Source organism: Onychostruthus taczanowskii, unplaced genomic scaffold (genome assembly GCF_017590055.1).
Source record: "Onychostruthus taczanowskii isolate IOZ18803 unplaced genomic scaffold, ASM1759005v1 scaffold1, whole genome shotgun sequence".
Taxonomy (NCBI): domain Eukaryota; kingdom Metazoa; phylum Chordata; class Aves; order Passeriformes; family Passeridae; genus Onychostruthus; species Onychostruthus taczanowskii.
Window position 1 is genome coordinate 17,695,694 of NW_024496525.1, and position 11,802 is coordinate 17,707,495.

The window sequence follows — 11,802 nt, forward strand, 5'->3', positions numbered from 1 at the left end:
AAGTCACAGGGCCAAATTCTCAGAGGTGGTTAAGCCATTTTAAAACAGTTTTTGGACTTTTAAAACAATTTTTGGACTGGAGCATATTAAATAGCTTTCAGAATCTAGATTTCAGTGCTTTCTGAGCAAAAAACTGCTTTTACTATTCTTCAAAGGGTTGACTATGAAATTGTATTTTAATAGTCTAAAGGAATTTATTATGAGATACTTTAGACTATACTTTTGTACAACAGAAGATACATTATTTAGCTTATTTATATGTGAAATATTAAATAAAAAGGAGAATAAACAAATGAGCAGTAACAGCAGTGAGATGAGGCAGGTAAATTACAATCAAATAGCATCTGCAGCTTGATCTAAAAAAGGCAGTTCATTATTAAAAAAGGCAGTTCATTATTAGAAAAGGAACACACAAGATTTGTATTTCTAGTTCAATTATTTAAAACTATGCATAAAAATGCTGTTGGAAATCTGGATAATTAGAAAAGATGCTTGCACACAAATTAAAAGATAGTACAGGTGTGTAGAAGATATCTGAAGAAATTGCAGGAATAGTCCTGCAATACCTCAGGGAGCAGGTAACCTTGATAATAGACTGCTTTTGTTACAGGAGAAGATGGATTTTAGAATTTCTAAAAGAAGGATACAGTGGGTTTTAATAGGACAACAGCGAATTCAGAATAGCAATGCTGATTAGGGAGAAAATGAAGGCATTTTGAAAGTAAATGATTGTAGACAATATTAGAGGCTGTTAATTAGTATTTCTTTCCTAGGTGCTTGAGTGAATGCCAATGTCTTAATAGTGACTTACCCAGAATATTTTACCTTTGCAACACAGAAAATCCTTCTCCCAACCTACTATTTATTACACAGCAGGCCACATTATCAGATTCATCCTCTTCTGCAGTGATCCTTCCACATGTTCACATGTTAACAGCACAGACCAAGTAAGGCAGCCATATACTTTCCATGAACAGCAGCCAGCAATTAGCAACTTATCTGCACTTTTCATTTTGAAACCTAGCTTCTGAGTAAGGCTGTGAATTCTAGATCCCCTGTCTACTGCACTGACGCTTTGACTCTGAAATCCATCTGAAATATACTTATTTTTCTCCTTCTTAAAGACCTCATTTTTTCCCAAGCCAGGAGCTTGCAAGGCCCTGTACAAAGCACTACCATTTGAACTAGCGGTTCGAGGCCTGTGTATAAAGCATTGGCATAACTTGGTGAAGATGTCTGTGATCAAATTATGCATACGTGGAAACAGAAAAAAGGCATTCTTTGAAATGATGTGCAAGGAAACTGGTACAGAGGTCCCTGAAATCCTGTGAAAGGAAAATGTATACATGAGTTACAGGAGCTGCAGACCATCTCCTGTGAAGAGGGGAATAAAATCAACATCACACCTATGTAAAGTCTTACCAAGGAACAGTCATGGTCTGCAGAAATATATTAGCAATGTTTTTAATTCGTAATCAAATTGCAAGGTGAGAATTTCCCTCTAGTGTATAGCAGAGGAAAAAAACAAGATACAAACATTAGTGAATGCACAGCAATTGCACTAATACAGAGCTGTCAGTGACAAGGCATCTTTACCAGAAGGCAGGATACAAAGTGTTCACATTCAGATTGTTTCATTAGAACACGCAAACGGTTACAATCATTAGAAGAATATTATTTTCCATGGATGTTTGAGTGAGATCCTTGCAGATCCTTCATGGCTGCATCATCTTTCAGGAACCAGAAATAAAAATATAGGTTCTCCAGCTCCAAATGCACAGATTCTTAAAACCAGATTGTATATACCAAGCCTTACTCCTCTCCAGCAATAGGAACTTGCAGTCCCAAGAGTACCTGACTGTGTTTGAGCAAATGTGACAAGGAGTCAATCAACAACACAAGAAATACAGCTACCATCAGGAAACCAACAGACAAGGCCTGGCTGCTTTGTGATTAAAAAATGTGCTCTTTCTTCCTACTGACCTGTGTACTTAGGCTCCATTTTATTCGGACTCACATGATGCTGTGACACAAAGTTACACATACATGGTTATGGTTCTGCTTCCACAGGCTCATTACGGTACAGGACATGTAGGCTTGTATCCCTTGGCACAGGGAAAAGGCACCAAACAACTTTCAGCTGTAATGGAATTGCTGGCAAGCTTGAGCATACAAGCCCCAGACAGAACAGGAACAGAAGTTTACAAGCTGTCAGAAGTACAGTGAAGGTCACTGTACATACAGAAATTTCTTTCATCCTCAGACAAGCAATCAAATATGCTTTCCTGAAAAATCCATACAAAGCTATTTCCCAGTGTTTTGGAAACTGCTTGACAGGTGAAAGACTGACAACTTGCTGTTTTCATTGTATGCAAAGTCACTTCTATGAGACACCCAAGATGTCCCAGTTATGTCACTCAAAATGAGTATTCATCTTTGAGTAAGGTGAACTCAGAACCTTAATATGCAAGATAAAGAGGTAAATAAACCTGCTACAAGATGTAGTCAGGAATGAGTCACTAAGGCTAAAGATACTGAAGTGAAAACCAGAGTTATGTTCAAGTTCACAGGGTCTGGAAAGAAACACAAACTAAGACCAATCTCAGTGGCTGCTCTTTCACTTAGATAAGGTTATTTAGTCTTTGATACGTTGTATGGAAAAAATTAGTTCAGCTAACCAAAAAACACTGACAGCAACAGAAAATCCAGACCATGAGTCACATGAGCCTGCACAGTAACAGATCCTTGAGACAAAAGAGCTTTCTATTCATTCCCAAGTAAAGAGTGGTAGTCAGGACAAAGCTGGACAGTGCAGCATAGAAGGGCACCAGGAACAGCATCTGCAAAGGCTGGTTTAGTTTCCCATAGTTGGCATAACCACAGCAGGTTTGGCAACGGTGGCATCTTCCTCTTTCCATTGAGAAATTATAGTTTTCAGCTGTGTATAGAACTGCACTCCCTGGAGGAGAGATACACATATCAGATATTCGGCCTCATGAATTCCTCAGGTCTACACTAGTGGTCTATCAAACAGTTTTTGCTTTATCCAAACAGGATTGAGTTTTCTTCTGTGGAAGCAACTCTTATCAGCTTCTTCTTTTTACCAGTTTCACAAAGATTCTGGTTTTGTGAGAAAGCTTGCTAGTTATTGCTCCCTTCTCAAATATCCTAAAAAAACTTGCATTTTTTTACTTAAGGGAAAAAGAGGAATGGGCTATCTATGATTGTCACAGGCATTATGGTGCTGTGATCACTGGCTGGTTTTTAGTTTCCTGGTTGAAATGCCTTCAAAGTCTCCTCACTAACGAGGTCTGATGACCATCTGCCCATTGCCATTCATAACATGATTTATCACAGTTCAGCCCAATAGGGTACTCTGAATCAGACAGTTACCTGTTTGCCATAGAAATTGGTGTCCCCTCTGAAAGAAGCACGAGAGCCGGTGAAAGAGAACATGGGCAGAGGTACTGGGATTGGAACGTTGACACCCACCTACACCAAAGGAAAGCTGCCATATTAGTCACAAGAAGTAACAGATTGCAGAGCACTCTCCAAATGCTTCTGCATTTTGTTTTCTTATGTCTAAGGCTGGGTACTGCTGGCTGAGAGGGCAGTGATTACAGCTGAATGGTTAACCACTGTAAGTGGTGAGGGCTAGAAGCAACAATCCTAGCTGGAACATACCTGCCCCACATCTACTAAGTGAGAATACTTCCGAGCTGTGGCTCCATTGGTGGTGAAGATTGCAGTTCCATTCCCATAGGGGTTATTGTTCACCATCTCAATGGCATCATCCAAAGTGTCTGCTTCCAGCACCACTAGGACGGGCCCAAAGATTTCCTCCTTATAGCAAGTCATGTTTGGCTGCCAATACAAACAGCAGAAAAAGCAGCTTATATAAAGGATACAATAAAAATATCGTAGTAAACAGGATATAAGAAACACACATGCTGTTAGTACTCATGATATTCCTAGGATTACTGATCATACTGCATTGCCACAGGCATCCTTCAGTCCTCCTTACCTCTTCACCATTTCTCATGCCCTGTCCTCTATCTAGTACACAGAAGGCACCACTTTTCATCTCCAGAGTGCTTTCTGCTTTTACTGCCTGCATTACAAGGAGTACTTCATTGACACTGTGCAAGGGAAGGCTGAACCATTTTTGGCCTTTCTACCTGGTGATCATTGATTACTATCTGATTTGGCTAACGCATTTTTCAGCTGATCCTGCAATACACACTTGCAAGCACTGGTTTTGGTCATCTTACCTTGACTTTGGCAAGGATTGTTGGTCCAACAAAATTGCCATTTTCATAACCCTTCACTTTGACATTACGTCCATCCAGGAGAAGGCTGGCACCTTCTTTTACTCCTTTCTCAATCAGACTGCAAACCCGTTCCTTAGCTTGGGGACTGATTAGAGGCCCAAGATCTGCTCCAGGCTGGTCTCCTGTGAAGAGGCAGAGACACCAATTTTTAACTCTGACAACTTCCTTTTCATAGGCATCTGCAAGATAACTACACTAGTGGGAAAAATCTGAAAATCCTGATGTTTCTGAGACACAGAACACAGATTTGAGACATTGATGAATAGGAACAATAGCCTGCAGCTCTCATAATCAATATGGAATCACCAGAAAGCCAAAATTCAACAACAGATTCTTCTCAGGAAGGAAACTTCTCCCCTTTGTAGCACTTTATTGAATATAAACAAAATATAATTTCCCTAGAATTAATAACAGTCTAGCTTTTTCAAAGTACTTGTTTCCATTTTTCTTTTTTTATTGTACGCTTACTACAAATTGGAAGGATCTTGAAATGAGGTTGCTATATAAATGGCAGATATGAGTTTAACATAGGATTTAACCTCAAATCTCCAGTTAAAACAAGACTGATCCTGTAAACATTGCATCACAGTCCCACCAGCAGCTGAAAACATATTCCTACCTCCAAGTCTAGGGCCGGGTTTCCCAATCCAGACAATCTGCTAGCTCCTACACATCAAACCAGTGGTGCCAATAGCTCCAAGGGTCACAACACGGTATGGCAGATAAGCTGACCTAAAAAGCTATGGTTGTACAGAAGTGAAGTACCTTGTAAAAATTATCTGTCTGTACCTGCATTTACTCGTAGATTTTTGGCTCTTTCCACAAGCTCTGGTAGCCATTTCTGAGCTTCTCCTACTAGAATTGCTGTAGACAGGGCCATGCAGCGTTGGCCAGCTGCTCCAAAAGCAGCTCCAACCAGCTGGTTCAAGGTGTTCTCTTTATTGGCATCAGGCATCACCACACCATGATTCTTGGCTCCCTGAAAAACAACACACACACAGTTTCCCATTATTAACCACCCCAGACTGCTTCTTCTCTGGCCCTCTGGCAATGATTTCTTATAGTAGCTATTATTTTGCTACCAACAGGCTGGCAAGAGAGCAGCCTTATCACTGAGCTATCAGCAGCAAAGTCAGCTTCTGCTGCTGAGTGGTGTGGTCTCTCTTAACATTCACAGGTGACAGAGGTAGTCTATGTGCTCAAGTGTGCTCTGTTCAGAGACATTACCATGTTGGCCTGGACTCTCTTGCCATTCCGGGATCCTCTCTCATAGATGTACTCGCCAGCCTGATTAGATCCCACAAAGCTGATTGCTCTGATATCCGGATGGTCACAAATGAAATTCACAGCTTCAAACAGGAAATAATACATTATGACTGTGGTGCACAAATGCTTCCCTCCGTTCCCACCCCCACAGCACTACATCTGTGTAGCTTTCTTCTCATCTAAATTCTTGCCTCTGTGTTTCCCACATCTGAGTTCCCTGAAAGGCTGTTTGTATAACTTTTCATTCACTTCTCAGGACACATACTCCTGCCCTGTCTTCATTCTCCTGGCTCTCTTACATCTCTTCATGCTTTGGGTACCTCCCACGGTGTCTGACCAATGCCAAAGTGAAGTTATTGTTCTCTATTTGTATCATCATGTCCTGAAGCTACTTGTGTGCTGTAAAAAATAGCATGTTAGGAGCCAGGATACTGGCATCCACTGTGTAGTCAGTGAGGCATTTAATTCTTGTTTAGGCTTCCTTGCGAAACCAATATGATTTATCTACTTATTTCAGTTGCAGTTTAGGTTGCTAAATAGAATTTGAGCACTTACATGCCTTGGGAACTCTGACCCCAATCCCCAAAATTTTATCCACCTTATCTCCTGAAAGGTCTGGTGCAAGGTGACAGAGAATCTCCCACTCACCTTTCAGCTTCATCAATAGAGCTGAAGCGTCTGTCCAAACCTATCTAACAGCAGCAGTCTCACACTGTCCAACTGGTACCTCCCACTGAGCACACACCACAACACATACACTCGTCATCTCCCAGGAGGGGTTGTTATTACCTTCATGTTGCCCATGGATAATATTCAGGGTCCCATCGGGGGCACCGGCATCCTGAAACAGCTTGGCAAGGAACATCAGTGCTCCTGGTACACGCTCAGATGGTTTCATCAAGAAGGTGTTTCCACAAACCATAGCCATGGGGAACATCCAAAGAGGAATCATGGCTGGGAAGTTGAATGGTGCAATGCCAGCGCACACGCCCAGCGGCAGGCGGTAGGTGTAAGTGTCCATGTCTTTAGTGATGGAGGGCATGGTCTCCCCAAGGATGAGGGATGTCACACTGCAAGCATGTTCAACCACCTCTGCGGCAGAAAGGACAATACGCTGCTGGATGATCTGTTAACAGTTAGTCCCCAAACTCCCTTTTCACTACTGCCTTGACCCACCTCTCTCTTCCAGCCTCTTCTCCCACAACTTAAAACTCATTGTGCCCCGGGAAATCCCTCTGCCAGCATTGTGAACAAATTATGAATAGATTCTCTCTTGACCACACTACATGTCGTTGTGATAGGAGCACAGACACATCAGCCCCAGTACAAAATGCACTATTGTACCACCTGGGACTCAACCTTAGATATCTGAGCACAGGTGAGAAGTTCTTATCCCTTTTAGTAAGTTGCAGTCACTCCTAGAAAAAGCTCTAATGACTTGGAAGTGATTTAAAGATACTCTATCTAAGAAAATTCTTCAGCTTAGAGCTACAATTGACACTTTTCTTTGAGGAGGGGACTATGAAGGGATCAACATATACAAAGCAATCAGTTGCTCAGGAGACCTCATCCCTCCCTTCCTGTGGGTTCTCAAACCCCCTTTTTTAACAGCAGGAGCCAGCAGCTTACGGAGGCCTCGGAAAACATCTCCCTCAGCATCAGCCAGGGTCTTCCCTTGCTCAAAGGTGATGAGTTTGGAAATTTCTTTCTGAAAATGGAAAACACAAAGTTTATGAATGTTAGAAAAGTGCCCACCCATGAAATAGATTGCAAGGATAAAACAGAACTAACAGAGAGTTGAACATCACAATGAATAGACTGAACAGAATCCAGAAAAACCTATGCTGACTGATTTGCTCCTTAAAAAAAACAAGCCAATAACAGAGGTGACATTTTAGAAAAAATCATCCTAGGATGGCTTGTATTCTAATGCTTTCAGGTATGACACCACATAAAAATCAAAAAAATCCATCAGGGAAACCCTAATAAAAAACCATAGTAACATACTTGTCTTCATCAATGGACACATGTCCCATCAAGGCTCAAAGTTCCTTCCACGATCTCTTGGTAAAGGGACAAATTCAGAGTAATATTCCCTAAGAAGCACAGCCTCTCTGTTACTATTGGATAGGAAGTGTTTTACTGCACCTCTGGACAGTGTCTCGATCGTGGCAACACCTCATCAAGAACTCTGTAAACCCTGAGTCTCTCAATTTTGTTCCTAAAATCAGCTGCAATGCATTCAGCCGTAGCCATCACACACAGCCATGGTGTCTCACCAGATTGTCTTTGATGAGTTGCTGATAGCGCAGAAAGATTTGCTGACGACTCAAAACAGATGTTTCTGACCAGTTCCAAAAAGCCTTTTTGCAAGAAGCCACAGCTGCCTCCATCTCACTGGCTGTGGCTTTCGGTACACGGCTAACCACCTCATTTGTGGCCTGCAACAGAAAACAAATTGCATCAAAACTCAGCTTTTCCTGTCCGTCCCCACCAACCATTCAAGAGTCCTTTCACAGCACACACCTAATATTCTTGTTCTACAAGGAGCTGTACTTCTGAGGGCAGAGCACAAAGGAAATGCCTTCCTTGATTGCACACAAGAGGCCTGGGCTACCACTGGAGTAGTTCTGAAAACCTGCACTCCAAATATATCAAGTTAGGCACTCAGAAAACTACAATGCAGTGCTGATTTCCAAGATGGAGTCAAAGTGACCTGTCTGTCTTGAAACTTATAGAGAGTATCACGCAAAAGTTTCTGTGGGCTTTAGTCTTTTCCCTCTCCGTTGTCTTGGTTCATCTGGCTGTCCCTCTTGCACATTAAATGAGGCAAAATTCCTTTGTGAAAAGCAGTACATGACTGTACATTTGCCATTGATGTTAGCTTACCTCTACCCCTAGGCCAAAGTCCTATATTTACATACAACCTTAATTCTACAGTATTTTAACTTCAAGCTTGTTGCCAGTTTAAACTCCTTCTAGTGTTCTCTTAAAAATTAAATCTGCTTTGACGTGACTAAAATTTCAGATATATCACTAAGAGAGAAACTACTCAAAACAAGAGGAAGAAAATGAAACAAGAACACTGCTTGCTACATAAAGACCAAATGAGCTTCATGAACATGACTTGCTGCTCTGATCATTTCCACAAAGTAAATGAAAATAGAGCTTTACAGAGAAGATTCAGAAACTGCTGTTTAAATGCTTACAAGGGAGTCCAGGAGGATCAGAATTCTGAATGCAACCTCATTTCCATTTGTCTTTGCTGGAGTACATAGACAATACAAGTGCTACTTATCTATTTTGCGCTGCACAGCATCCAGCTCTGTGATTATTGTGTCACAGATAGAAGCTCTCTGAAAGGAGAGGAGCTTCAGCTGTCAGGATTTTTCACCTTTTAACTCTGAGAGTAATATCAGCTTCTATCAGGACTGCACATTCAGCTGGCATCAAATCACACTCGATTGATTTCATATACAGGGTGAAAGACACCCTTCAGAAATTTGACATACTCATCACAGAGCCTTTCTATGAAAAAAATATATAACCAGAGCTTAAGCTTCCTTTCTGGAGATCAGGAGCTTACTATGTGAGGGAGATAAAGGTAATAGTAACTTATTCTGAGACTGACATTTCATGTGAAAAGGAAACTGAGAAGCCATAGTCTGCCTTAAGCTCCAAGTCTAAACCTTTCTCAAGAAATATATGTATGTTTTTATTCTGCCACATCCCTGAAGAGAGGCACAGACCTTTGTTTCACAGTGATCACTATTTATATAAGCTGAGACAATTTCACTTACCGGGTTGTGGATGTCAATCCATTCAGAAGTTTTGGACTCAATAAACTTCCCATCAATGAAGAGTTTGGTTGTTGGCTGTGGAGGGCAAAACACTGCACAGTGAGTTATTTTTGTCTCAACGTGCCCAAATACCAGTGTGCCATATTACATGCAAGCCTTCATCATTAACTGCTATGTGAACCACTAGAGTCTGGATCCTGTCTTCACAGCAAGACCCAATGCTCTCTGCCCCATTTTGCTCTCACTTTACACCCAAATGGCCAATATTCTTTCTAAAAGCAGTTATAGAAAAAAATACATTGCTCTGCTTATGCTCAGAATTGTTTCAATCTATTTAATCAAAACCTGAAAAACTGCAACTCCTAAATGTTCAGAAGAGTTAATAATTCACTTAATGGGAATTCCGTGAAGCCAGTGCAGACTGTATCACTGTCCCATGTGCCTCCTTCCCATCAAGCCACTAAGCAGGTTCATCTTTCCAGTTTATAGCTTCAAGCAGAAAACTGGACTTTCCCCAGCCCCTGCTTGGTCTTGCAACTAAGAGCAAGAAACCTGTGTCTGTGGACTGTCCTGGCTGGCAGCACAGAAAACAGAACTCTCCCACTCAGATGAAGAGGAGGGACAAGGAAAGTTTGGAATAAGAAGTTCAGACAAACATTGAAGAGAACAGAAAGCAGAGGTAAAAGCTGTAATTAGCATTAGATAGGCAAAAAAACTGTACCATGCAGGAAAACAAATTGTGACTATATAAATTAAGAAACTAGAAAAGAGGAGTTGACATTGGGACGTAAGGTTAGAACTAGGAGAAAGAAAGAACCAGTTAATCATGACATAGATCCATGACTTGGGGATAACAGGTAAGAAAAAGAGGAAATGTATCCTCTGTATGAATTACAGAAATGGGACAGATAACAGAACTGGGATATAAACTCACATATATCAGAAAACTGAAGAAATTATGATGTGGATTTATGAAAGGGAGATGAGGACTTGGATGCTATCCAAAGTCTAATGAAGAGAAAGAGATCAGAGGAAGATTCAGGAATATAAATGGTATTGGGTGGACAGGTAATGACAGTGAAAAGTGGATGAAAATGAAAAAAAAATAAGGAGCAATGTTAGTTGGAATAAATTGAGAGAGCTTTGAGATGAGAAAGCTAGGATCAGAAGTATAAAATAAACCTCTTAATGGACAAGCAAAACCTAATGATTTTGAAAGCACCCCTAGAAGAGAACTGAAATGAAAAAGTTGCAGATGATTATGTAGCTGGAATCACACTTGGAGAAGAGAGGCAGAAATCTGTGCCTATGAAAACACAATCTCCTCTAGAACCTGGAAGGAAGCACAGGAAATCTGAGTCCCTTGACCAAGTTTCCTGACTGTCAGAAAAGCTGCTGGTCTAAAGAATGACAAACTCCCACGGCTGTCAATCACTCCATTATCCTCAGCGAGCCTAATGCAATGGAGCTGCAAACTCCAGAGCACACAGACTTCAGTGCAATGGAGTTAGTGTTTTTTTCAAATTGCTTAAAAAGGGTATCTCAAACATTGCACACTCAACACAAAATACTTTAAGCAAGCCAGGAAATGGTGAATTAAAATTAACTGCACTTTTTCTATAAGATTGCCACCTTTTTTTAGTGTAGAGAATGCACTTGCTGTGGAAACATGGATGGTAGTAAAGCAGACTGCTTGTGGAATCCTGGTCTGGATCTCGGAGAGTGTGCAGCCATGGACAGCGGAGGTAAAAAGGCAGTACAACAGCTAGAGATGTTTGATAGTTTCACAGACCGAAGGAAACCAGGTCCTCTCTCTGTCGCAAACAGCTGCGTGAGGCCAGCCCAGAGCCACCAGGCGCAACGCGAGGTGACGGGCGGCCACCGCTCAGCTCCGAACTCTCACAAATCGGACACGGAACTTTTTTCCGTCCATCCCCTCGAGCACGGGGGCAGTGCCGATGTTTGTTCCACCGGACCCACCGGGGTTCCAGCCGAGCCGGCGGGAGCGGCCTCAGCAGAGCAGACCTGAGGGCAGCGTCCGGCGGGCGGCGGCGCCCGGGGCTCTCCCGCGCCTCCCTCCCCCGCCCACCGGCTCCGCTCCGCGGGACGGGCACTCACCACCGAGGAAGAGAACGACGCGGCGACCGAGGTGATCCAGGGGGCACCGGCTGTCCGCGGCAGCTGGACGGGGGGAAGCACAGACCACCTCAGGGCGGGGCAGGCAGCACCTCCCCCCGACTCCCTTCGGCTGCTCCCCGCCCGGGACCGACCCCCCGATGGGGTCCCGGGGCCAGGCGAGCCACGACCCCCCTGCGCCCCCCGAGCCTCCGCGGGCCGGGGCCGGCCGCCTCACCCTGAGCGCCACGCGGCGCCGCCCGCCCCACGCTCCGCGCGCCGCCGCCGCC

The 11,802-nt window shown here is 42.9% G+C and overlaps 1 protein-coding gene across 1 annotated transcript; it reads right to left on the reverse strand.

Annotated features, from left to right (window-relative positions):
- Positions 1-1,448: 1,448 nt before the first annotated feature.
- On the reverse strand, positions 1,449-11,796 carry ALDH6A1 (aldehyde dehydrogenase 6 family member A1). Its single transcript, XM_041395806.1, has 12 exons — positions 11,751-11,796; positions 11,516-11,578; positions 9,398-9,472; positions 7,877-8,038; positions 7,227-7,305; positions 6,387-6,689; positions 5,559-5,680; positions 5,121-5,310; positions 4,272-4,453; positions 3,685-3,864; positions 3,394-3,492; positions 1,449-2,959 (listed from the first exon to the last, which is right to left on the reverse strand). Exons 4-12 carry the CDS (start codon positions 7,988-7,990, stop codon positions 2,855-2,857), a joined length of 1,374 nt encoding a protein of 457 aa, XP_041251740.1. The 5' UTR covers positions 7,991-8,038; positions 9,398-9,472; positions 11,516-11,578; positions 11,751-11,796; the 3' UTR covers positions 1,449-2,854.
- Positions 11,797-11,802: the final 6 nt, after the last annotated feature.